The sequence below is a fragment of the Halichoerus grypus genome, chromosome 11 (assembly GCF_964656455.1).
Source record: "Halichoerus grypus chromosome 11, mHalGry1.hap1.1, whole genome shotgun sequence".
In the NCBI taxonomy this organism is placed as follows: domain Eukaryota; kingdom Metazoa; phylum Chordata; class Mammalia; order Carnivora; family Phocidae; genus Halichoerus; species Halichoerus grypus.
The window spans coordinates 38,444,922-38,470,519 of NC_135722.1; the positions used below are offsets into that span (position 1 = coordinate 38,444,922).

The following is a 25,598-nucleotide window of genomic DNA, read 5'->3' on the forward strand; positions in this document are numbered from 1 at the left end:
CAATAAACATATAGCATGGGTCTTTAGTATATTATATTAATTCTTTAGTTTGTCAAATTGCCCTCAAAGAGGTTAAGGTAATCTATATTCCCACCACAGTGTCTTATTTCCCTGACCCTCACCAACATTGCTTATTTTCAAACTTTTTGAAGTTTGTTAATCTGATGGGTAAAAAGGGTACCTCCTCGTGATTTTAATTTTCCTATGATCAACTCAGTTGACCTTCACGGTCCTGTTCCTACTGAACCTCTTCGCAGCATTTGACATGTGAAGCCTAGACCTATTAGCTTGTCCCCTTCTCCTTGGCAAGTCTTCTCTGTTGCTTCCGGGAACACTGCACTCTACTCCTTTGGTTCTCTGCCTGCCTTTCTGCCTGGTCTTTTCCTAGCTCCTCTTCCTCCTGCCCTCCTGGCTCTCAAGACCTTCGCAATATGGCTTCATCTACTTTTTTGACCTTATCTCCTACCCTTATTCCTGACTTTATTTTCTTCTAAATACATCCACGACTTGTTCTCTGAATCCTCTTGTGTTCTTTCCTGCCTCTCTTGTCTTTGCTCCTGTTCTAACTGGAATTCTATCACTTCTCCGGTTGCTGAGGAAAATACAGGACACCCAGTTAAATTTGAATTTCGGATAAACGATTGTTTCTAGTGGTTTTTATTGTTTACCTGAAAGTCAAATTCAACTGGGCATCTTGTTTTATTGCTAAATCTGTCAACTCTATCCCCAGTACTTTGTACCCTAATGCGGTTAATATATCATTGTTACTTGTGTTCATGTAAGAATGAAGGCCCTGACCAGGCAAGGGCTTCGTTTTTCCTTTCTTTATATTGTATGTAGGGCTGGGCACACAGTAGTTCCTCGGGAAATATTTGCTGAATTCAATGATAATACATTTTCTTTTATTTGGGTACAGGAAAATGGCACCTTCCCTCTCATTCCTTACTTCACTCCCACCTCCAACTGTTGTTCTTGATGATTTTGAGTAACTATATATTAGTTACCTAATCTAAGCTCTCTTAGATTATGATCTTATGTGTATATATTTACACCAGTTCAAATGGACTAATTGAAATATAAAGAGGTAGTCTAGCATGGTGGCTAATGTCTCACAGATAGTCTTGGCTTCCCATTGACTAATTGTATAATATTAGTCCAGTTTTTTTCATTTATAAAATAGTAACAAGAAGTGCCTTACTAGGGCGCCCGGGTGGCTCAGATGGTTAAGCGTCTGCCTTCGGCTCAGGTCATGATCTCAGGGTCCTGGGATCAAGTCCCGCATCGGGCTCCCTGCTCCTTGGGAGCCTGCTTCTCCCTCTGCCTCTCTCTCTCTCTCATGAATAAATAAATAAAATCTTTAAAAAAAAAAAAAGAAGTGCCTTACTATAGGCACTTGTGATTAAATCAGATGATATCCAGGTCAGGCACTTGGTATATATATATATATATATATATATATATATATATATATATATATATGGTAAGGGCTCAACATATATTAGCTATTATGATATTGAATATTGAAGGCTTTTCATTTAAAGATTCATTAATTTGGTCCCAAAATGTAGAAATTTTTTGATGGTAGGTCTTTTTCCTTTATTTATTGAGGTATAATTCACACATAACATTAGTTTCAGGCGGACAACATAATGATTCAATATTTGTATATATTGTGAAATGATGACCACAGTAAGTCTAGTTTAACATCCGTCACCATAGTTTCAAAATTTTTTTCTTGTGATGAGAACTTTTAATATCTACTCTCTTAACAACTTTCAAATATGCATCATGTTTTATGTACATGAACAGGGAACTGTGCTGGTGATGGGAATAGTAATGGGTAATATAGGCGTGGTCCCTGTTCTCATAGACCTTACAATCTAGCATGACATAACCAAGAGTTAGAAAGAAAAAAGCACAAACATGTAAATATAAACCATGAAAGATTCCATTAAGGAAAATACTGGGAGCTGTAAGAATTCACAGAAGGGGTCCTGAACTAGTTCAGAAAGTGCTTCCTTGAGAAATAATACCTGACATTTATTGAATACTCAGCATATGCCAGTGTATTCGATTGCTGGGGCTACTGTAACAAAGTACAACAGACTGAGTGGCTTAAACAACAGAAATCTCTTTTCTCACAATTTTGGAGGCTAGAGGTCTGAGATCAAGGTGTAAGCAGGGTTGGTTTCTTCTGAGGCCTCTCCTTGACTTATAGTCATCTTCTCCCTGTTCTTCACAAGGTCTTCCTCTGTACCTGTCTATGTCCATGTTTCCTCTTCTTATAAGGACACCCATCTTATTGGATTAGGGTCCACTCTAATGACCTCATTCTAACTTAATTATCTTTTTTTTTTAAGATTTTATTTATGTATTTGACAGAGAGAGACACAGAGAGAGAGGGAACACAAGCAAGGGGAGTGGGAGAGAGAGAAGCAGGCTTCCCACCGAGCAGGAAGCCCGATGTGATGCGGGGCTTGACCCCAGGACCCTGGGATCATGACCTGAGTCAAAGGCAGATGTTTAACGACTGAGCCACCCAGGCGCCCCTTGATTATCTTTTTAAAGACCCTATCTCCGAATATGGTCACACTCTGAGGTCCTGGGGATTAGGACTTCATATGAATTTTGGGGGCACACAACTCAGCCCATAACAGCCATGTACTACAGTGCTTACTTGAATTATTTTACAGCAATCCTATCGTTGTTATTTTAATTTTATAGATTAAACTGATGTACAGAGAGGTCAAGCCCTGACTAAGGTCAAGCCCTAAGGTCAAGCGATACCTAGGAATCAACAGAACTGGGGCTTAAACCCAGATAACCACTCACCAAAGGCTTATGGTGCTGAAGGATGAGTTAGAGCTGGCTCAGCAAGTTTACAGGGAATAGACCAGGCAGAGGGGAGAAAGGGGGAAAGGACCTGGAGTGCAAGAGAGCTTAGCACAAATAAGGGAATGAAAAAGTAGAGCTGATGAGGTTACAGAAGTGAGCCAGGGCAAATCATGGCAGTCCTTACAATCCTACAGTTAGGATTAAGATTTTGGTCTTTATCCTAAGAACCATCAGAAAACATTGAAAGATGACTATACCCGCTGAATAGAGAGAATCACTTGAAGGAAATTCAAAAATCTTAGTTTTAATTTTTTTACAGTTGAGGCACCTGGGATCTGCTAGCTTTTTCAGTACATTACACTCAAGCTTCTAAATCTATAATCATGATGGAGAAATATTTGTAGAGTTGGCCTCCTGCAAGTGAGAACTACTTCAAGTAGATGGGCATGTATTTGAAAGGAATGTATAGCATAGGTGAGCTGTATGCTATGCTGGCCTCCTCCGAGGGAATAGGAAGGTTGAGAATTCCAGGTCTGCCATCAGACTAAGACCTCATCTGGGTCTGTTGTTTGGGCAGCCTTAAATGGAGAAATGCAGTCAGGGCCACAGCCCAGCATTAAAACTTCAGTTGTAAAGAGTACGACCAAGCAGCTTTGCCTAATACTTTTAAACAACTTTAGATTTAATTTACATGCTGTAAAATTCACCTGTTCTAAGTGTACAATGACTTTTTTTTTTTTAAGATTTTGTTTATTTATTTATTTGACAGAGAGAGAGAAACAGCATGAGAGGAGATAGGGTCAGAGGGAGAAGCAGGCTCCCCGCCGAGCCGGGAGCCCGATGTGGGACTCGATCCCAGGACTCTGGGATCATGACCTGAGCCGAAGGCAGTCGCTTAACCAACTGAGCCACCCAGGCGCCCTAAGTGTACAATGACTTTTAATAAATTTACAGCACAATCATCACCATGATTCAATTTGGGAACATTTCCATCACACTGAAAAGATCCGTCCAATTACTTAGCAGCCAGTCGTGGCTTATTCCCACCCCAGGTCTAGTGTGTTTTACTGAACGAGATGACTTTACAGGGCCCAGATACTCTTAAAAGGAACCCAAGACTGGACTCCTAGTTAATATGAATATGGGGCATATATGTATGTTTCATCAGTGCACCAAGTATGTCCAGACTGGGTCTTTACGTAAAGAATTCCTTCATTCATCCACTACGTGGAGCTTATTATCTAGATGAAGCAAAAGCACTAAGCCTGCGCCCCTATACATGACATGCATGCATCTGTGGAGGTGAGCACACACCATGTGCCAGGACGTGATGAGTAATGTGTATCCAAGACTGAAGACTAGTCGGTGCCATGTGCGCCTGCGCAACTTCACGAGCGCCTAGAAACCGGTAACTGAAATCCCCTGCTCGAGACCTGTCGGTTCAGCTGTTGGGGCCCCGCCGTTTCGGACCTGAGCGCCCACCCGTGACACCCAGCGAACCCAGGCCTGGTAGGTAACCCCCCCACCCCCTCGCTCACACTACTCAGAGCTCACAAGGAACACCGAGATCGTCGGGTCGCGCACCCCGGCCTCCAGGGAAGCCTCTCTCTCCCTTAGCCACACCCCTCATTTTCCTAGGCCGCGTCTCCTTGGTCGGTGAAGGGCTTAGTCCCGCCCCTCCGAGCTAACGCCAGCAGCCACGTACCACGTTTCTACGTGTCTGGAGCCTGAAAGCGGAAGTTACGCCAGGGACTCGCGGTCGGAGCGCCGGACCTGAAAGGATATAGGCCGCAAGAGGAAAAGGGGCGGGCAGACGGTATTGGAAGGCGCCGGAAGTGGTCGTGCTGAGGAGGGGTGGGAGAGGGGTGGGCCAGGCAGTTCACTTGGCTGTAGCTGGACGCCTCGGTAAGGCGTACTTTCACTTCTTTCCGAGAGCCTGGCCCAGTGTCTCTGCCTCAGCCAACATGGATTTCAGGGAAATTCTCCTGATAGCTTCCAAAGGACAGGGTGTCAACAATGTGCCGGTAAGTACTAGTCGGGCGCTACTGTAGGAGACCCTAATCTTCAAGTTTGGAATCTGTGGCCCGTGGAACTTCCAGGCATCCGCCTGTCCTCTCCGGGAAAGATCTGGACTCCTTATTTCCTTTTCTTGGGCATGCACTCCTGGGGACTCAGGGTGAAAAGGAGCTTGGGGTGAGAGGGGAAAGCCTTCCGGAGAGTGAGTTTCCCTGGCTTAGTCACCCCTGCAACATGGACTTTGCAGTTCGGGTGTTTTAGAGTTGCGTGAAAGCTGGTGAGTGAAACCGTGCCTGGTACATGGTGGAATCTAGCGCTAGTAGTTTCTGGCTTCGGCGTAAACTTCAGCCTAGAGACTGGGAAGGAAGCATGTATGTTGGGGAGTTTCAGGGGTTTTAGGGACTTGGCCTGATAGCTTTTTGGCTGATTTCCCGCCTCAGATGGGGTTGAACATTGTGATTTCTCGAACAAGTTTTCTGACTTGTGGCCCCACCCACCCAGCCAACGAGATGATAAAATTATAACCTCCCAAAGGGTTAATAATACCTTTTGTATTGGGAAGAGAAGTTGAGCGGATTCCACGAAGTCCTTGGCCAACAGAGTGGGTGAGCTAGTTTCACCTTCCCTTTACTTGTGGCCTTCCAGATTTGTCTTTGTTTGAAATCTAGGTTCCCTTTGCTCGGTAATATTTGCCAATTCGCTAATATTCGCAGAGCGGTGTAAGACTTTTAAAATCTACATGAAGTCATGGAGAGTGCCTGGTTTGCGGGGTTGTAGCTGTTTTGCATAAACTAATCATTTCTGGATCCTCAGATGGTACCCACAGCACAGCTGTAAACCGACAAATTGCATTGTGATACCTGCGGTTTGAGCAGTGAGGTGTAGAGCTCAACCAGCTCTCTGTTAAAGTCAGTTCAACTGGAATTTATTGAGCTCTCACTGCGTTCTGCATTTCTTAGATTTTTGTGTATTTGCAATGGTTTGGTTTGGTTTGGTTTTTCCCACTCCTGCGCTTTTCTTCTGAGGCTGGCCCATTTTTTTTTACCCTTTTGAAAATATCTGAAGATAGTAAAATAACTGGTAAATAAAACTGATATCTGTCAGTTTAATATTTATTAAATTCCCCTATATTCATCTCCCACCCCAAGTACTCTGAATAATCAGTCATTCCCCTAAGCCATGAGTCATAAGATCTGCAGGTTGAAGTTAAGGGCTTAAACCTTTGAAACCTTGAACAACAGAATTCACTTTCTGCAAATACTGTAAATTTCCTAGGCAAGTCAATATTGGAGCTGGTAACCATTCATCTTTGCATAATTAGGTCCATAGTTTTATTCTAGATCTTCCTGAATTTCAGTGGAGGTCAAAAAATAGATAATACTAGCTTTGATGTCCAGTTAGATTCTTTAGAAGAATGAGAATCAAGTTAATCATTTCTTATTCTAAAAACCAGTAGCTGCTGGGAGAAAAACAGATATTCCTAGAGCAGAAGATTTCAAAATCTGTATTTCAGAATATGTTCATTATCTGTCAACAGATCCATGATTGAAATAACAAAGATTGGAAGCAAAAAAGACAGGTAAATTGGTGAGGTCATTTAAAATTTAATAGATGAATATAGGCATATATTTTATGAAAGCATGCTTTCCCCTGCCCACCCCCACCCCCCACAAAAAGCTAGTAAGCCTAGAAGTTTGATTTAGTTACCATTGTAATCTTTATCTTTTTACATCAGATCAAGTATATCACAAAAGAAACTACTGAGGAACAGAGCAAGATAGTAGTTAAATTTAATCCATGATCTGGCTTTCACTTGGTTCATCTAATTATTCTAAGTTACTTTATCAGCTCAAAGTAAAGCCTCTGAAAGCATACCATCAATTGTGAAATATATATTGTACAGTATAATAGATTATTGCAAAGCAGGTATCCTTGTAATCGATCATCCAAGTCAAGAAACAACATTTCAAGTCACACACACACACACACACACACACGTAAACCATCATCCAAGTCAAGAAACATTTCAAGTCACACACACACACACACACCCCACCCCCACCCTCCACCCCCCACACCCATGTTTGCCACAAGCTTGATTGACTGATGGTCAGAGTGCCACAGAGGCTTTGCAGTAATTGACAGGTGTAACTCCTTCCCTCTCTAGTGCTTGGTTCTTGTTTCCCGTTTAGTCGTCTTCCCCACCTTCCATTTGGATCTTATCAGAGCTGATATTCAGATTCCAGTCTTCAGAGTTCCTATGTCAGACCTTTGCTACAGAGAGGACATATGGTGACTAGCACTGATTAGCTCCAAGGGAGGCTAACAGATAAAACACCTGGACTGCCACTTTGAACTCTTTCCAGGGCATCATTTTTAAGAGGTATCTATTGTATCTGGTTTGAGAAACAATGAACATTTCTGTAATGCAACCTCTTTCTTTCCTGTTGTTTCTTTTTAGGAAAAATAGTTATCTTTATAATGTTCTAGTTAAAACAAAGGAAGTATTGCATCATGCCTAGCAATATTAGGCATGCTATCATTTCCCAATGGAAAACTGAATTTAAAAAACAGCTGATCAGGGTGATGTAACCAGTTATTGTCTCAGGCTCTGTTTAAATTTAAAGGAGAAAAGGTATTTTTGGTAATCATGACTTAAATTTTTTCTCCCTGGTTCCTCTAGCAAAAACAAAGTTTCTTGTTTTGACAGAATGGTAGAGCTTGGAATATGGATTCTGGTAGGTTGCAAGTATCTATAATTGATGGCTTGTAGTGCATGAGACAAGTTATGTGGTCTTTCTCACAGCCATACTCTGAAAATCATCCCAGACAAGATACTGTAGTTTTGGTGTGACCCTCAAACCAAAAAGTAAAGAAGAAGCCTTCATGTGGTACTAGACATAAGGATTTGGGGGTGATAAGCCCTTGAGGATAAGAATATAGGTACTGAGGGGCGCCTGGGTGGCTCAGTTGATTAAGAGTCTGACTCTTGATTTCAGCTCAAGTCATGATCTCAGGGTCCTGGGACTGAGCCCCGCATCCGGCTTTGTGCTGGGCATGGAGCCTCCTTAAGATTCTCTATCCCTCTGTCCCTCCCCCCTCCCTCTCTCCGTGTCTCCCTCCCTCTCTCTCTCTCTTTCTCTCTCCCTCTCCCTTCCCCTCCCCGCCAAAAAAGAATATAGGTACTGAAAAAGGAGCTTAGGGACTCTAACTGGGGTGGCAAATTCAGATGTCTTCAGGGCCAGGTAGGTAATGTAAGTTCTTGAAGTAGTCTGGATATAAAATGATATGGGCCAAGCTCTGTGTATTCAAAAGAAGCCTACCATGTGTTATAGTAGTTATATTTCCTTTTTTTTTTTTTAAGATTTTATTTATTTGAGAGAGAGCACGAGCAGGAGGAGGGGCAGAGGGAGAAGCAGGCTCTCAGCTGAGCAGGGAGCCCGATGCAGGACTCTGGGATCATGACCTGAGCCGAAGGCAGATGCTTAACCAACTGAGCCACCCAGGTGCCCCTATTTCCTTTTAAAGAACAGTAGGAGCCAACAAAATTGTTTCTGCAGGCAGTCACTTTGTAACTTTTGGTCTGTAATCAATTATAATGGGATTGCTCCCCATGCTTGCATCTAAAGATGACTTTGCCAGTGCCTGAAGTAGCTTTGGATTGCTAGCCTAGAGCAGTACTTCTTTTTTTTTTTTTAAGATTTTATTTATTTATTTGTTAACCAGTGTTTTAGGGAGAAGGTCTTTTTTTAGAAAAGCTACCCCCGCAGAGATTCTGTTATTTCTCTTCCCCATCACTACCTAAGAGAATCTCTTTCTGAATAATAATAACAAAAATAACTAACATTTATAATGCTTACTTGGTGCCATGCACTATTCTAAGCACTTTGTGTATATTAATTAATTTAATCACTGTAATGACCATATAAGGAAGGTTGTTTTACGGATGTGGAAACTGAGGCCCAGAGAGATGAAGAAACTTGCCTAAAGTCATACAGCTAATACCTGACAAGGCTACTAATGGCAGAGCAGAGAATTTGCCGACTGGCTCCAGAGTTCTTACTCTTAATCATGATCCTGTGTTACATGAGGAGTATATTGGATGTGAGGATGGTTGTCATCTATAAAGCCTAAACCCATCCAGCTTCCTACCCTCAACTCCAGCCTAATATAGCTTTAGACAATAACTCTTGGTTTTTTATGGCATTTCTCCTCAAGTCTGATGGGAGAGAAATTTAAAGGGCAAACCAACAGAATTTGGAAACTGGTGGGTTGAGAGAGATTTACAGCCTGTTTGGGAGAGTGCCAGCATGGTTAACAGAAATAGTCTGAGGGTGAAGGAAGATAGAAAATTAAGTGGTGGACCTGTTTGAGGTCTTGGCAACGTCCAAGAGGCAGATGAAGATTAGGGAAGGGCATTTAAGATTGTGGTTAGAGCTGGATGAAAGTGTTGGGATTAAGTTAGAAGTGAGACATGTAGTGGGAATACTTTTGGACCTGAAACAGGAGACCTAGATTCTAATTCACACTCTGTTACAAACTGTGTGAGTGACAACCAGTAAATACACAATTGTGCTTTTGGGGCCACTTCTAACATAGAAGAGGCTCTGAGGTACCTATCTGATACTACATTTTATAATCAGGTATATTTTTATAGACACAGTAATAGTAAATTTTACTATTTGATCCTATAGCATCCTGAATAACATGCTTGTTTTATTTTTTACCCTCTTAGCCACCCAGCTTAGCAAACCTAATGCAAACCATTCATTTTCCAGGCCTGTATTTGTTCCCTGACTGTGATGTTTTGAGAACATTTTAGAAATTGTGTAGTGATTATTAAATTCAAGGATGTATTCTTTGAATATTCTTAACTCCTAATTCTAACCAATAATAAATCTCTAATATATGTAAAGCTATCAGGAAATTTGTTTTCTACTTTTACAACAATATGTTATCTCCTAAGTAAAGAACAACTTTTCAAGAAGGGATTGACCATTGATTCCAACATAATGTATTTGGTTAACACATGTTTCCAGACAGAAAACTCCTTATTTTCGTAATCTGACCATGGCAGTATAATTTCAATGCAAGGAACACATATGTCTTAAAGTGAGTTAATATTTTTTTAGGTCTGTTGGCTTCAGAATTGCAAATCTTGGCAAGATCTCTCATACTGTATTTAAATGGCATAAGCTTCACTACTGTGGATCATTCATTGGGGTCCAGCAGAATGACTGAGTTGGCTTGCAGTATAATAAAATGGATACACTTAGGATAAAAGAAACTCTTGTCCAGCTGCTTTTCATGAAGCTCAAACAATGAAGCAGCCTGGTGCCTTGAATCCGATTCAGAATTGGTGGGTGCATCTTGATGTGCTGCTGCTAGAGCTAAATGTGACCATCTGATGCAGGAGAAAGTGCCAAATAGTTCTGCTTTATTAAATAGACTATAATGTAATCCCAGCCTGAGGCTTTTTTAAAACATGGTTCTCTACTGGGCTACCCCTGTAGGGCCAGGGGATTATCTAATATATTCTATTACAACAAGTCTGAAATCTTTTGATACCAGCTCAGTGTTAGGAAGATCTATAGTGATATGCCCAAGAGAAATGATGCTCACACACAAAAAAACCTGTACATACATGTTCACAGCAGCATTGTTCATAATAGCCAAAAAGTAAAAACAAATACCCATCAACTTATGAATGGATAAAATGTGGTACATCAGCACAGTGAAATATTCAGCCATAAAAAAAAAATGAAGTACTGATACATGTTACAACATGAACCTTGAGAACATAAGTGAAAGTACCAAGATACAGAGGCCACTGTATCAGTCAGGGCTCTCCAGAGAAACAGAACCAATAGGATTTATTTTAGGCAATTGGTGCATGTAGTTGTGGGGGCTGGCAAGTCTGAAATTTGTAGAGCAGATACCTTCTCTGAGAGACATCAGTTTTTGCTCTTAAGGCCTTCAGCTGATATAGATGAGTACCACCTACATTATGGAGGGTAAACTGCTTTACCTAAAGTTACCTGATTGTAGATGTTAACCATCCCTGCAAAATACCTTCATAGCAATACCTAGATTAGTGTTGGACTAAATAACGGGGCACTATAGCCTAGCCAAGTTGACATATAAAATTGACCATGAAAACCATATATTGTATGATTTCATTTTTTTCTTTCAGTTTTTATTTGAGAAAAAAAATTATTAGAGAAGTCAACACTGACAACAGAGTAAAATGAGTAAAATTACATTATCACCATTTAAATTTACTTAGGTATTACGTAATTGTCATTTTTAAGTTCTAGGTACAAAATAAAAATAAAAGTTCTAGATATATTCTGTTTTTACTTCAAAAGAATTAAAATGATACCCTTGCTGAAACATTTAATGGTCATAGAAACTAATCGTTTCTTAATTTTAGTTAAGCCAGAGAAATAATTATAATAACTCAGTTCAAGGGTGTTAGGAACCAACTTACAGAGCATTCTCCCAAAGATATTTTCTTGGCCTTGGAAGATATCTATTTTCAAACTTAATAGTAGAGTCAAGTGAAAATTAACAATAAGGGTTTTCCAAATTGAAAAATCTTATATATGTTGTATAAGCACTCATATATATAACCATTTGTCTGTGGTCTGTAAATTTTACCTTATATTGTGATACATATCACTATATAATGGTACACTGGGTACATGATTTCATTTATGTGAAATGTCCAGAATTGGCAAATCTGCAGAAACAGAAAGTAGGTTAATGGTTGCCAGGGGCAGAGGGGCAAGAGGAAGTGGGGAATGACTGCTAAAAGTAAGAGATTTCTGTTTTGGGATAATGTAAATGTTCTGGAATCCAATAGTGGTGATGGTTGTACAACTCTCTGAACATACTAAAAACCAATGAATTGTACACATTAAGTGGGTAGATTTTATGGTATGTGAATTATATCTTAATACAACTGTTAAGAAAATCATCTGTCAAGACCCAGCCCCCCTTTTTTTAACCCCAGATTTCAAGGTTTTGACCTAAACTTTGCCTAAGAGAATATTTCAGTATTTTCCTGGTGTCTGCTTTTGAGTGCATCAAGCTACAAAGGATATAAGAAACTATTGATTATGACTCAGCTCATGTCACTGAATAAGATTAAACCTCATCAAGTTAGGACCTAGCCCTTCTTGTTTCCTAGCAGACCCATGAAATAAGACTTTTTGTAGATTTATTGAATCCCTTCTACATCATAGGACAGGACAAAAAGTACTGCAAAGTTATTGGGTTAAATGTAAAGCCAGCTTAATAAGTACCCTTGAGGATTAGGGGTGTTAGAACAAAAAAGCTGAATTTAAAATTGGCAGTGTGAATGGATGGAAATAGGTGGATACTTTGAAAAAAGCTAAAGGTAATCTTTGGAATTCTTTTCTGAGTGAATCTGAGATCCTGAACACCCCCGTCCTTTGCTGCTTCTTTGTGTTCTGCCTTTCCTATATTTTTATGTTTCTTTTTGGTGTTTCCCAAAGTGCAGTGCATACAGCTCTGACTGTACTGCGATTTTAGATGATACATAAATACTTTTAGTTCTCACAGTTATATATGTGTGTGTGTGTATATATGTGTGTATATATATTATTTCTTAAATGGTTATATTTTAATATGATTTGGAAAAATGTAGCCTAGGTACAAAATAAAAATAAAAGTTCTAGATATATCTTACAAATCTACCTAATGGGATAGGGTGAAACCAATCATTTCATGGATATTATTGTTTGAAGTAAAACTATAATAATAAGTCATGGTGTTAGGTCTGTTTTCTTAAAATTAGTAAATAATAATACAGGTGGCATACTAAAAGGGCAAAAATTATGAAGATGTTATGCAAATGACTGAAGCTTAGTCAACTCTGCCCCATTGACACTGTTGTTTTCCCTCTGGGTGCCTGTATTTAGTCGTGAGTAGCTTTTCAGCTAGTCCTATCCCATTACCTATCTCTTGAAGTCCCAGATTAGGAAGAAAGATATCTATCCTAAGATCAAATTAGGAAGTGCTCATTGCTGTAATATCAAGATAATGAACCAGTGCTGTTTAAGGTAATACATGTATATTGGTATTTTGTGGGGGGAAACCTTGTATAAGCTTTGATTTGGCAGGTGAATCTATGGACTAGGTACTTGCAGACACAGGAAAATCTTAAGTCTTGGCCATAAAAATCATCATTCCTCTTACAAATCTACCTAATGGGATAGGGTGAAATGAGTGTATGTGTCTCCTTACGAGTCTATATATGTCTTATGCAACTTGAATCATATTCTTGGTGGCTCTTCCATTAAGAAAAGGTGAACTTCTTGCAGATAAGGCCTATGTTTGAGGTTCTTGTACACCAGGACAATTTTATGTGGCTAGTTAGGTAAAGCAGTATTCTCTTTCTCTAAGTGTTCCTTTCCCTCTCCGTTTCTTCTTTAAATATGGGGCCCCAATCCACAATGGAAAAGGCACAAAGATAGGGACTTACTACTGGATTTTTTGTGACTCAACCAAAGTGACTGAGAAAGGAATCTGGGTGCTCTCTTGGGATTTCGGTCAGGGGTGTGTCAGGTACTCAGGAGAGAAAATATTTATGAGTAGTTTTTCTGTTTTAAAAGTTAGACTTTGAAATACTTAGTTCTAAAGAAGGTTGATTTTTTTTTTTTTAATCAGAATTTTAAAACAATCCAGGGGTGCCTGGGTGGCTCAGTCAGATCATGGGATCGAGTACACTTCTTCTTGCTTCTCTCTCTCCCTCTGCCCCTCCCCCACTTGTGTTTGCTCGCTCTCTCAAAAAAAAAAAATTTTTTTTTAAAACAATCTGTTCTAAGTGGTGATTTCTTTTTAAAAGTTCCCCAGTCCAAGTACCTTTTTGGGAAAATAACCTGAAAATAGTATTTCTCTGAATTGTTCACTTATGCATTATTTAGGATGTTACAAAGAAATTCTGTACCTAAAAACAGTCTTGCATAATCCTATTTAGACCAGAATTTTATAGCTAAGCTTTCATGTGGGTTATATGATCTCTTAATTATTCAGGATCAGTTTTTCAGTCAATATTTAAACCTCTCTGGGGCACTTGGGTGGCTCAGTCATTAAGCATCTGCCTTCGGCTCAGGTCATGATCCCAGGGTCCTGGGATCGAGCCCCGCATCAGGCTCTCTGCTCTACGGGGAGCCTGCCTCTCCCTCGGCCTGCTGCTCTGCCTGCTTGTGCTCTCTCTCTGTCAAATAAATAAATAACATCTTAAAAAAAAAAAGATTCTTCCTCTGCCTCTCCCCCCAGCGCATGCTCTCTCTCTCTCTCTCTCTCTCTCTGTCTCTCAAATGAATAAATAAATAAATCTTAAAAAAAAATAAAATAAGCCTCTCAATTGCTTGACATGATGCCTTACATCTAGTAGCAAATACATTTTTAAAGTTGAATTGATTGTAACTTTACTCCTTTTTCTTTTTAGAAAAGGTATAGTTTGGCAGTGGGGCCTCCCAAAAAAGACCCGAAAGTTAAGGGTGTCCAATCTGCAGCCGTTCAGGCTTTTCTCAGAAGAAAAGAAGAGGAGCTCAGGCAAAAAGGTATGTATCTATAGCCTTATTCTCAATTTTAAAGTCTTCCACCTTCACAACTAGCTTGTACTTAACTAGTGGATGCTTGTAATAACATAATAGGCTGATGGATTTGTGTATGTGTCTGAATCAACTGTGTTTAGAGGATTACATATGTTCTTATGCTGATCATTTGAATGGACATTATCTTTTATTTCCTCTTAAGAGCTTTTGGGGATAGTGACCATATTTTCCACTTGGCCTCACTAGGTCCCAATAGGAACTCCATTCTTTGACCTTCATTCTGAATCTGCTTCTACATATTTTGTTTTTTAAATTTTTTTTATTATTATCAAGAATGCTATCTTAAAGGTTAAAATAGGGACAGTTTTTGAAGACTAGTAAACTCAAGCAGTAGTTTTACCTCAGGCAAATGACAAGGAAACTGATTTAATACATGTAAGTATTCATTTATTCATAATTGATAATGATTGTGAAGTGGGTCCTACTGTTTCCTTAACCTGGTATATTTATTTGGTATGAATTTTCTATATTTAAAGCTAAAAGCCTAGTCTCTCACCTGCTTGTCATATTGAAAGACCCATATGTGACCCACTCATTATGTAAAGATGACTCAACAGGTACTTGTTCAAAGGACTTCCTCATTTCATTCCTAGATGTCTTCAAACTGTAACTTGAATGTTGCTTGTGTTTTGGCCACCTGTTGATTTCAGATGAAATACCTAAGACTTCCAGACCTTGAAATACTTTGTTCTTGTTTTGTCCCTTTTAGCTTTAGAGGAGAAAAGGAGAAAAGAGGAACTAGTGAAAAAGCGAATTGAGCTAAAACATGACAAGAAAGCAAGAGCTATGGCCAAAAGGACAAAGGATAATTTCCATGGTTACAACGGGATTCCCATTGAGGAAAAGTCAAAGAAGAGGCAGGCAGTGGAAAGCCACACTAGCCAGGGAACAGAACAAGAGTATGAGATGGAAGAAGAAGATGAATTCTTAGAATACAATCAAGCAGAGTCAGAGCAGGAGTATGAGGAAGAGCAAGAACCTCCCAAAGTTGAAAGCAAACCAAAGGTCCCCCTTAGAAGTGCCCCACCACTCATGAACTTCACTGATCTACTCAGGCTGGCTGAGAAAAAGCAGTACGAACCAGTGGAGATCAAGGTAGTGAAGAAAACAGAAGAGCGGCCCATGACTGCAGAAGAACTTAGGGAGCGAGAATTCCTTGAACGAAAGCAGAGGAAAAAGAGACCTGAGACAGATGCAAGACTACCTCCAACCAAAAAGGCACCCTCTCAGAAAGAAAGTGTGGGCACAAAACTTAGCAAACATCCTTCCAGGGGTACTCCCCTTCCTCATGCTGAGAAGAAATCCAGACCCAGCACAGCCAATGAGAAACACTTAGGTGTGTCTTCATCCAAATCCATGCCAGGAGAGAGGACCAAAGCAGGATCTGTCAATTGCTCTCAACCCTTGCTTCGTGAGGGCCATGACAGACCTGTCTTCAATGGGGTTGGAAAGCCCCACTCCAGCACCTATTCACCAAGTGTCCCAAAGACTTCTGCTAAGGGGACTCAGAAATCTGCTACTGAGCACAAAGCCAAAAAATCTCCTCCCCATCCTAGCCATTCCAGGCCTGGGTCCATGGTTACCCCACAGAATAAAGCTAAGAGTCCAGGTGTCAGGCAGCCGGGTAACAGCTCCAGCTCAGCTCCTGGACGGCCCGGCACAGGGACTGCTCGGCCTACAGTTAGTTCTGGCCCCGTGCCCAGGCGCCAGAACGGCAGCTCCAGCTTAGGACCTGAGCGATCGGTCAGTGGGACCAAGAGGCCAGCCAGTGACTTCAGTCTCTCCGGACGGACACTCAGTGGTACAGGTGGCCCTGGGCACCCTGCAAGCAGCTCAAGTGGCCCTGGGCGACCCACCAGTGGCTCAGGTGGTTCTGGGAGAGCTATGGGCAGCTCTGGTGGCCCTGGGCGGCCTGTGAGCAGTCCACATGACCTTCGACGACAAGTGAGTGGCTCTGGCCCCTCTGGGCGGCCAGTCAGTGGCCCTGGGCGGCCAATAAGTGGTCCTGGGCGGCCAATAAGTGGTCCTGGGCGGCCAGTCAGTGGCCCTGGGCGGCAAGTCAGTGGCCCTGGGCGGCCAGTCAGTGGCCCTGAGCGGCCAATCAGTGGCCCTGGGCGGCCAGTCAGTGGCCCTGGGCGGCCAGTCAGTGGTCCTGAGCGGCCAGTCAGTGGCCCTGGGCAATCAGTAAGTGGCTCAGTTCCAGCTGGACGGACTGTCAGTAGTTCAGGGCCCGGAAGACCGGTGAGCAGCTTGGGACCCGGGCGACCAGTTAGTAGCTCCAGTCTCCCCCTAAAGCCCAAGTGTACTGTTGTCTCAGAAACAATTTCTTCCAAGAATATAATTAGCCGATCCAGCAATGGACAGATGAATGGAATGAAGCCTTCCTTATCTGGCTACAGATCTGCCCAAGGTAAAATTGTCCCTTACCCTAAGAATATTTCTTTGTTACTAGGAAATTGGAAAGAATACTTTGTTTTATATAACCAGAAGCCCTGCGAACCCTTCCATGTACTCTTATGTTGATAACATTCTGATGCTTTCTCTTTGTGTCTGAGAGTCGCTTGAGTGATCATAACTTGGAAAAGGCTTTAGAAAGAGAGTTATCTAGGACCCTCTGTGTTCACCCCTGTAACATCTCCAAGTGCAATACTTGGCTCTGTGATTCATAAGACAGGGTGAATGTATATGCCTTATATGGTTCAATGAGTTAATTCATCTTTACCTTTTCATGAGAACTAGAGAGACCCGTCTTCAAAAGTTGGGAGTATATTTATACAGTTGAAGCCTTTTGGTGCATTATTTAGTCATCACATACTTGTTAAGTGCCCACGATCTACCGGGAACTATTTTTGATTGCCCTTGTATTTCTGCTTTTCTTCATGGTAATAAGCATTTGTTAAAGTCCTTGTTGGGTGCCATGGAGAATATAAAAAGAAACAAAACATGAGATTCCATGCTTTAAACTTCCTAATTCACCTAGAACATTGGTTCTCAACCAAGGATGATTCTGATGCCCAGTGAACATCTGGCAGTGTCTGGAGACATTTTTGACTGACACAACTGGGGCAGGGATGCTACTGGCATCTGTTAGATAGAGGCCAGAGATGCTGCTGTTATCCTACAATGCACAGGACAGTCTGCTCACAACAAAAAACTATCTGGCCCAAAATGTCAACAGTGCAGAAGTTGAGAAAGAAACCCTGCGCTAAGGAGACAAGCCATGCATATTAACAATAACTCGAGAACAACAAAAGGAGGATCACTAATCAAGGACTAGAAAGCAGTTGTTCCTAGATCTGGTCTATTGATCAGTGTCTGTCTTTTGCAAAGCTTTAATCAGTCTTTTAGCAAAATGACAAAATAAGGATAATGTAGTGAGTTTTTTTAAAGTTAGCCTTACTCATTTTGAACAATTAATCCGTAATTCTGGGAATCTTTCATACTTTGTTGGATTCCTAAAAAATGTACCTAAATTATGGTGATAATAGATGGTAGGTTGTCACCTTCGAGGTTTTTTCTTGGCAAAACTAAAAGTTAGTGATCCTGTAAGCCATTTGTAATTTTTTTTTTAAATTTTACCAGTCTTTTAAATCCAGAAGGAAGGGAACTACCAGGCTAGAAAATGTAACAGATGCTTCTAGTAAACCACTTATAAACAACATGAAGCAGCAGGGTTGATGTAATAATGACTCCATACTATGGGCCAGCGTACTGGCTCTGGTTTTTGAGGATACTGTCTTAATGAGTTCTCAAAATCTCAGTGTATGTAGAACTTTGTTGGGACCATTTTCAGTTTTAATGCTTGGCGTAAATAATGGCTTTTCTATTCTTAGTTCCTCAAAGGCCTCCCTTCCCTAGTGGTTACAAAAGGCAGCGAGAATATGAAGAGGAGGAAGATGATGATGAATATGACTCTGAAATGGAAGATTTTATTGAAGATGAAGGAGAACCTCAGGAAGAAATATCCAAGCACATTCGAGAAATCTTTGGCTATGACCGAAAAAAGTAAGACTAAAAGAAGATTTAGATAAATGATACACCTATTTTGAATGACTCATGCTATGGGGAAAAACAAACATTAATAGTAGAGGCATTGAATACAGTTCTTTATTAGGAACCACTGGATGATTGTTTATTCTTTTGGCGCTTAATATTTAAGAATTAAGTCAAGAGTTTTTTGTGTAGTTGCATGCCAAAAAATAATCTTTTTAAACTGTCTTTATAAGATGTATATTTAATGAGAGTGAAGCAGTTTAGTGTCGGAAAACTAGATAGGCTTTGAACTCAGCCATCCACAGAGCTATGTTGAAAGCTGGTCTGATCTGACATCTGCTTTTCGTTGATGTAAAAAGCTTTGCTGCTCAAAAGTGTGGTCGCTGGACAGCGGTCGGTATGGGACCAACAGCGTTGACATCACCTGACAACACCATTAGAAATGCAGGCTCTCAGGCCCCACTTCAGAGCTACCAAATCTAAATCACCTTTATAAGGCTCCCAGGTGATTCATAAGCACATTAAAGTTTGAGAAGCCCTGGTATAGAGAGGAAAGATCAGGGTTTGAATGAAAGTTCTACCACTTACTAGCTGGATAAACTTGAGTAAATTATTTTTAGAATGTCATCTGGAAGGGGGCACCTGCGTGGCGAAATCTGTTGAGCATCTGACTCTTGGTTTTGGCTAAGGACATGATCCCAGGGTCATGAGATCAAGCCCCGCGTCAAGCTCTGTGCTCAGCCAAGCTCTGTGCTCAGTGTGGAGTCTGAGATGCTCTCTCTCTCTCTCTCTCAAATAAATAAATCTTTAGGAAAAAAATGACATCTAGAAGGATTAAATGAGGTAGTATGTGTGTAAAACAGAAGGGACTTATCTCCGTGCCTATCAATCGACATTTGCCATCTCCTTTAAAGCCACCAATATGAGAAATTAGAAGGCAATCCTAAGAAAAGATGTTTTTTAAAAAAAGATATTTAGGGGCGCCTGGGTGGCTCAGTTGGTTAAGCGACTGCCTTCGGCTCAGGTCATGATCCTGGAGTCCCTGGATCGAGTCCCGCATCGGGCTCCCTGCTCGGCGGGGAGTCCGCTTCTCTCTCTGACCCTAACCCCTCTCATGTGCTCTCTCTCATTCTCTCTCTCTCAAATAAATAAATAAAAATCTTAAAAAAAAAAAAAGATATTTAGTAGTAAAAACTAGAATAAAAATCAGATTTAAATATCTACTATTCATAATGTCATTAGCTAGTTAACATGTTCTTGGTCAAGCCATTAATCAGTCTGTTTTTTGGTTTTTTTTTTTTTAAGATTTTTATTTATTTATTTGACAGCACAAGCAGGGGGAGCGGCAGGCAGAGGGAGAAGCAGGCTCCGCGCTGAGCAGGGAGCCCGATGTGGGGCTGGATCCCAGGACCCTGGGATCATGACCTGAGCCAAAGGCAGGCGCTTAACCGACGGAGCCACCCAGGTGCCCCTTGAGTCTCTGTTCTAAAGTCCTTCCCTTTCTCATGAAGCTCAAATGAGATTAGTATGTACAAAATGATTTTCATATATATTGTACTTTCAGGATTTTAATATAAACTATCCTGTAACTAGAGGCGAAAGAGGTAAACATTGTTGGATTGGTATCTTCATTGACATTAAATTCTGGAATAGTTGCCTTCAGGGAGTAGTAAGGACTCATTTAATTTCTTTATTTCAGAAACTCACCTCTACCCATCCTCTGCCCTGCTCACTCCTTGCGAAGCAAGAAAGAGTAATTCTAAGTGTGTTTTTGTTATAAAGATACTGATTTTTAAAACAGGAGGATGCAGTTCCTTTAAAAAACTGGGAATTTGGGCTTTTTTAACAACGTTGATTTCCTCTTATCAGATACAAAGATGAAAGCGATTATGCCTTACGTTACATGGAGAGTAGTTGGAAAGAGCAGCAGAAGGAAGAAGCAAAGAGGTAAGCACAAAACTTAACACATTTGTGCAGAAATGTCCTGAACATTCCTTTCTGTTTCCTGCTTCAGTTGCATGCACCATTGGGAGCAGGGGCTTTGGGCCACACAGTTCTGAGTTCCAATCCTGCTTACTTACCGTGGGGCTTTAGACAAATTCCTTAGCCTTTCTAAATCTGTCTCCTTGTTTGTAAAATGAGAATTTACTGTTTTTACTTATTAAGGTACTATATCAAAATAATGTGTACAAGCTGCCTAGTGCAGTGCCTCACCCTTCTGGGCGCACAGTAAGTGCTAGAAGCTGCCTCTGACCCCATTGCAATGTGTTCTTGTCTTTTTTTTTTTAAGATTTATTTATTTGAGAGAGAGAGCAAGAGAGAGCAGGAGCAGAGGCAGAGGGGGAAACAGACTCCCCACTGAGCAGGAGCCTGATGCCAGGCTTGATCCCAGGACCCCGGGATCATGACCTGAGCTGAAGGCAGACGCTTAACCGACTGAGCCACCCAGGCGCCCCTCTTTCCCCATCTTGAATTCCCTTTCTGTTATCAGACACATGTCAGTCTTGCTAACCTATACCCCTACCGGCCTTAGGGACCTGAGGAGGGATGGGAATTTTGTCTGATTCCTTGTTTGAATACCTAATAACAAACTAATGATAATTTCTTGGTTTGGGGTAACAAGGGATTACTTTGTTTATAGTGTTAACTTGGTAAAATAATACAATTCAGTCTCGACCCAGAATATTAAACCTTTCTCCCTCTTGCCTTCCCCTCCTGTAACTACATAAAGTATCAAAGTGGTGGGAAGGGATAAAAATAGAATGTTATTTTATTTATTGAATAAACTTTCTTCTGATTTTTAAAAGCTGTTAGGATAAGCAGTTTGTATTTTACTACTTTACTGGGAACATTAAGGTATTTGGTGTTGAGGTTTTACGTGAGGTCTTTTTTCTACTGTAAGTGGAGTGAGTAGCAGAGGCTCCTAGTAAAAAGTATACCTGCTAGTTCTCAGTGGTAAAGCCTTGAGGCATTTTTAATGCATCAGCACATTCCATATGAGCTCCCAGTTTAAATTTCACTTTTAATTTTTAAAGAGAGTGGTAATTTCATGTATATTGACAAATGCTTTTTTTTTTTTTGACAGTTTGAGACTAGGTATGCAGGAGGACTTAGAGGAAATGAGACGTGAAGAAGAAGAAATGAAGCGTCGAAAGGCCAAGAAGCTGAAGAAGCGTTAGCTGCTGCTTTTATTTATTTTTGTGAAATTCTGGAGACACTCTGCTGCAAGGAGGTCCTGCCTTCAGAATGAAGAAGCCCCTTTATGATTTTAGATTTATACTTGGGTACTCAAGGAGAAGGAATGCATATTATCATTTGCAGGCTGTCATTGGAGCATGAAGTATTTTCAGATACTTTCCAGGATTAAATCTGTAATGCAGATGATAGAATGCCCAGTTGAGTGCTCTTAGGAAGTTAACTGTTCACAGGTGCCAGCCTTGATCCTGATGAGCTATGCACTCTGATGTGGGGTCGCTCACCAGTCAGCCAATCTTACATTGTTCCTTTGCTACTTTGAAAAGGAAAAAAAAAGGATTGCCTCGTGACTTCCTAATTCTGCTGTTGTGTGAGTAGGGCACTGCCCGGCTCCCAATCAAACTTACTTTGTCTTTTAATGAGGAACCTGGCCCTTCCATGAATGTTGCCAGCAATAAAGTGACCTGTCCTAATCTATATGTTTGGATTGAGAACTTGAAAATGTAGAGTAGGCTTTATAATTATCGTATGGATGTCATCTTTGTGACTTTGAAGTAAAAATAGAATAAATTATATTGTATTCTGCATTATTCGTGGATTGGATGCTGAGCATTCTTATTCACTAATTTAGGTGATAAGGCAATTAACAAAAAATTTTTTTCAAGTTAAAATACAAGTTACGCCATTTAGTTTAAAAATACTTGTTTCCAAGTTTTCCTTTCAGATTTCCTGTTATGTTGGCTTTAAAATAGACAAGGTCACTGTGCTGATTGATTTTTATCTAAAAAATTCATTTTTATATTGAAGAAAAATGCTTATTTTATTCAAACATTAGATTTGGAAGAGTAATAGTTTAAAAACTGAGGAAGTGACATGTGAGACTCCCCTCTTCCCTCATTCTAAAAATATTTTGGAAAAAGGTGCCCCTGTACCTCTTGATATTAATGACCGTGTTTTATCTTCTTTAGCAATTAATGGCAAAAACCAAAAACTAAATTCATGTGTATCAAGAGCACCACCTTCTCTTTTTGCCCATATTGCACTTTTATTTCAAACTATGCACTGTGAAGAGATTTTTTTCCCAGGTAGAAAAGGATGTTCCCTGTTACTAGTGCTTTACTGGGCTGTGGAACTTTCTTCATTCTCACTTTTTTTCAAGTCATATTTGTAGACTTGATATCTCTTAAGCCTCAAATCCAGGCAGTTCCAATCAGGCTGACATAGATTCTGGCTGGAGAGAAGCCAAGTCTAAAGGAAAGTCAGCAATAGAAAATGAGATATGATGATGCTAGAGAACATTTGTCCTTCTTGATTCTAAATGTGGAGGGTTGGGGGCAGTGGGACATAAGCTTGTAAAACAGTTCCAAACGTTGCTTTCATGTATTCCTTTTTATCCATAAAGCTTTCTTTATTCTTCAAGTTTGGTAGTATAGATTACTATTGTTAGCCTCCTTTAATGGGACAACCATGTGACCCAGACCCTTAAGACTCTGACTCATTTTGAATTGAGTTTCAAATTTCAGAAGTGCAAGGATTTAACTTTGAAGCTGAATCCTATGAAAGAGGTCTTCATCACTAGGAATAACACCTTTTCTAATGATCCACATGGAACTGTTACACTGGCAGAAAATCCTGTCAACTGCCTCTCACCCATCTCAAATACCTTCAGTGAAACTGGTTTAAGGATAGTGTGATATTCATGTAATGAAATAGGTTTGGAACATTATTTCCTTTGCTGTCACTTTTGTGCCCACCCCACCCCCCCCCACCGCCCAAACGTTTTTTTCTTGGATATATTTTTTCAATATTCAGACTCTTTGAAAATCTATTACAATCAAGTGCTTATCATAGCCGAAAGATTTCTCGTGGCTTAAAGTTTACTAGCACTTTACTCATTGTGCAGTTATTTGTACATAAAGGCACCACTGTGCTAGGTAAAAGTTCCAGAACTTGAAGAGTCAGGTTGTGTCCTTAGGCGTTATCACTTTTGAGTGCATTTCTTCTACAGATGTTATTATTCTTCAGCATCAGCATTATAAAAGGGCACTTCTGTAGCTCAATTAAAAAGAAAGTCCTGAGAAAGTCTTTTAAATTAGTCTTGGCCTTGTTTCCAAATCTTGTCTTCCATTTTGTTCTGCAGTTCCTAACCACTCTTATAAAAAGCCCACAAATCTTTGAAGAAACTGGAATAAGCTATTATTTTATTAAGGTTTACAAATTAAGTGCTTGGTTTTTAATGTATCCTCTACCACTTTGGTTTTCAGATTTTATTAATTCAATATCTGAAGATGTGCCTTTTATTGGGTAATGTTAATTCACGAATGTAGTAATGTTATTTCACGACTGTAATGTTACATGATCATGGGTGTGGCATTCTCTAACAGATGATGTGAAAGGAAAGTAGTTTTCATAAAACTCATATGGCTCTGATTGCACAGTCCCACTTGCTTTTGATATTGCTCTGTCAAAGCAAGGGGCACTTTCTTTTAAGGCTACTTTCAGAACTTGTCTTTGTATTTTCTCTAAACTATAAATGCAGTTATGTCCATTTGGAGGCCAGGGTACCACATGTCACAGACAGCCTTACATGTGTGCCATGAGAGGGTTCAAAGACTGTTAACAAAAAAGAAAGTCTATGGGAACTCGAAATTTCATTTTTTAAATGTTACCCCAAGATTTTCTCCAAGAAATTACTGTTTTGTATTTTGTAACTTAAAAGCAGCTATTAGTACATTTCTGAGATATAGCAGGAGACCAAAACATGTTTGGAAAGAGAATAAATATATGAAGAGAGACTGGTTGGTTTATTTTCAATGTGCTGAATATATTAGACTACTATTTATTTTGTGAGTGGATGTGATAAAATAAATATTCAGGTGTTTAGTGTATGATTAAGAGTGATATATAGATTTCTTTGGAGTTATTAAATCCATCATGTCTTTTACATAATGGACAAATCAAGTTTTAAAAAAGAAAACATTTACATAGCTTAGCTTGTTTTCTGGTGCTGTTGACCTGCAAGAGAATCTACTTTTGCATATACAGGTGAAAGTTTTGCAATTTATGTATAAAAGAAATTGTAGGCATTAAAAATATTTTATTGATATTTTCACTGGTTTGCCTTTATTTACCAAAACTCAGATATTCCTTCTTTCATCGCCGTGAACATTTTCCCAGCTACAACCTCCAGTAGACTCATCAGACTTGAGATGGGGTTTGCCTCCTTACACACACACACCTCTGTTCATTCTCCCTGACACATTCATGTCTGCTCAGTCCCCACAACTGACACCTCTCCCCACCCCCCACCAGCTTAAGAGAGCTGGTCTGCTACCAGACACCCAAGTTAGGAGAATTGTTTGGAGGTATATTCAGGAAACTGGAGGGAAGAAGAACTGGGTATATAGTTCTTCTTGTCAAGAAAATGAGCAGGTTCTGATCCCCTATAATAAAAAGAGCCTGAAATAGTTAACTGAGAAGATGAGTCCTTTGGAATATATGAGGCAAGTGGGCACAGCCATGCAGCCAGAGAATGTAGGCACTTAACTCGATGGGATACGTTGGGTCTCAGTCACATAAGAAGTATTATAAGAGATGCTACTATCCTAGAGTCAGGATTACATAGTGTTGCTCATGGATTTTGAGTTCACGTTTCTTTCCATAAAAAATAAGGGCAATCCATTCAGTGCACAGGGCCACTTAAAAATAGTTTAGCAAACATGTACCAAATAGTCATCAACAAAATGTTACCTGCATAACCAAAAGATCTACTTTGGTGGTAAGGATGCCCTTCTGAACAATGGAACTATCAGTTGTCCCCAGGCAGCCACAGAATGGGAAAAGTTCCATACAGTTTGTTTCAGAAGTACTTGCTCTTATTAGGTTCGTCCCCCTCCCCCCCACTCCCCTCTC

The 25,598-nt window shown here is 40.2% G+C and overlaps 1 protein-coding gene across 3 annotated transcripts; it reads left to right on the forward strand.

The window, feature by feature from the left end:
* Nucleotides 1-4,208: 4,208 nt before the first annotated feature.
* On the forward strand, nt 4,209-24,798 carry SPTY2D1 (SPT2 chromatin protein domain containing 1). Of its 3 annotated transcripts, none has more exons than XM_036077533.2 (6): nt 4,209-4,344; nt 14,330-14,444; nt 15,208-16,908; nt 18,332-18,503; nt 20,361-20,438; nt 21,577-24,798. In XM_036077533.2, the coding sequence occupies exons 3-6, from the start codon at nt 15,285-15,287 to the stop codon at nt 21,668-21,670; spliced, it is 1,968 nt and encodes a 655-aa protein (XP_035933426.1). In that variant the 5' UTR covers nt 4,209-4,344; nt 14,330-14,444; nt 15,208-15,284; the 3' UTR covers nt 21,671-24,798. The 3 variants fall into 3 exon arrangements, with proteins under 3 accessions (XP_035933426.1, XP_077914443.1, XP_035933425.1); XM_078058317.1 differs by lacking the exon at nt 4,209-4,344 and adding an exon at nt 4,589-4,651; XM_036077532.2 differs by lacking the exon at nt 4,209-4,344 and adding an exon at nt 4,660-4,859.
* The last annotated feature ends 800 nt before the right edge of the window (nt 24,799-25,598 follow it).

What these genes read in the sequence shown, in the direction of transcription:
- SPTY2D1 (XM_036077532.2), top strand. Translation starts at nt 4,800, where the DNA reads ATGGATTTCAGGGAAATTCTCCTGATAGCTTCCAAAGGACAGGGTGTC. An exon ending in TGGCTACAGATCTGCCCAAG is followed by an intron (nt 16,909 to 18,331) that starts GTAAAATTGTCC and finishes TTCTATTCTTAG; the next exon opens with TTCCTCAAAGGCCTCCCTTC. An exon ending in CAGAAGGAAGAAGCAAAGAG is followed by an intron (nt 20,439 to 21,576) that starts GTAAGCACAAAA and finishes TTTTTTTGACAG; the next exon opens with TTTGAGACTAGGTATGCAGG.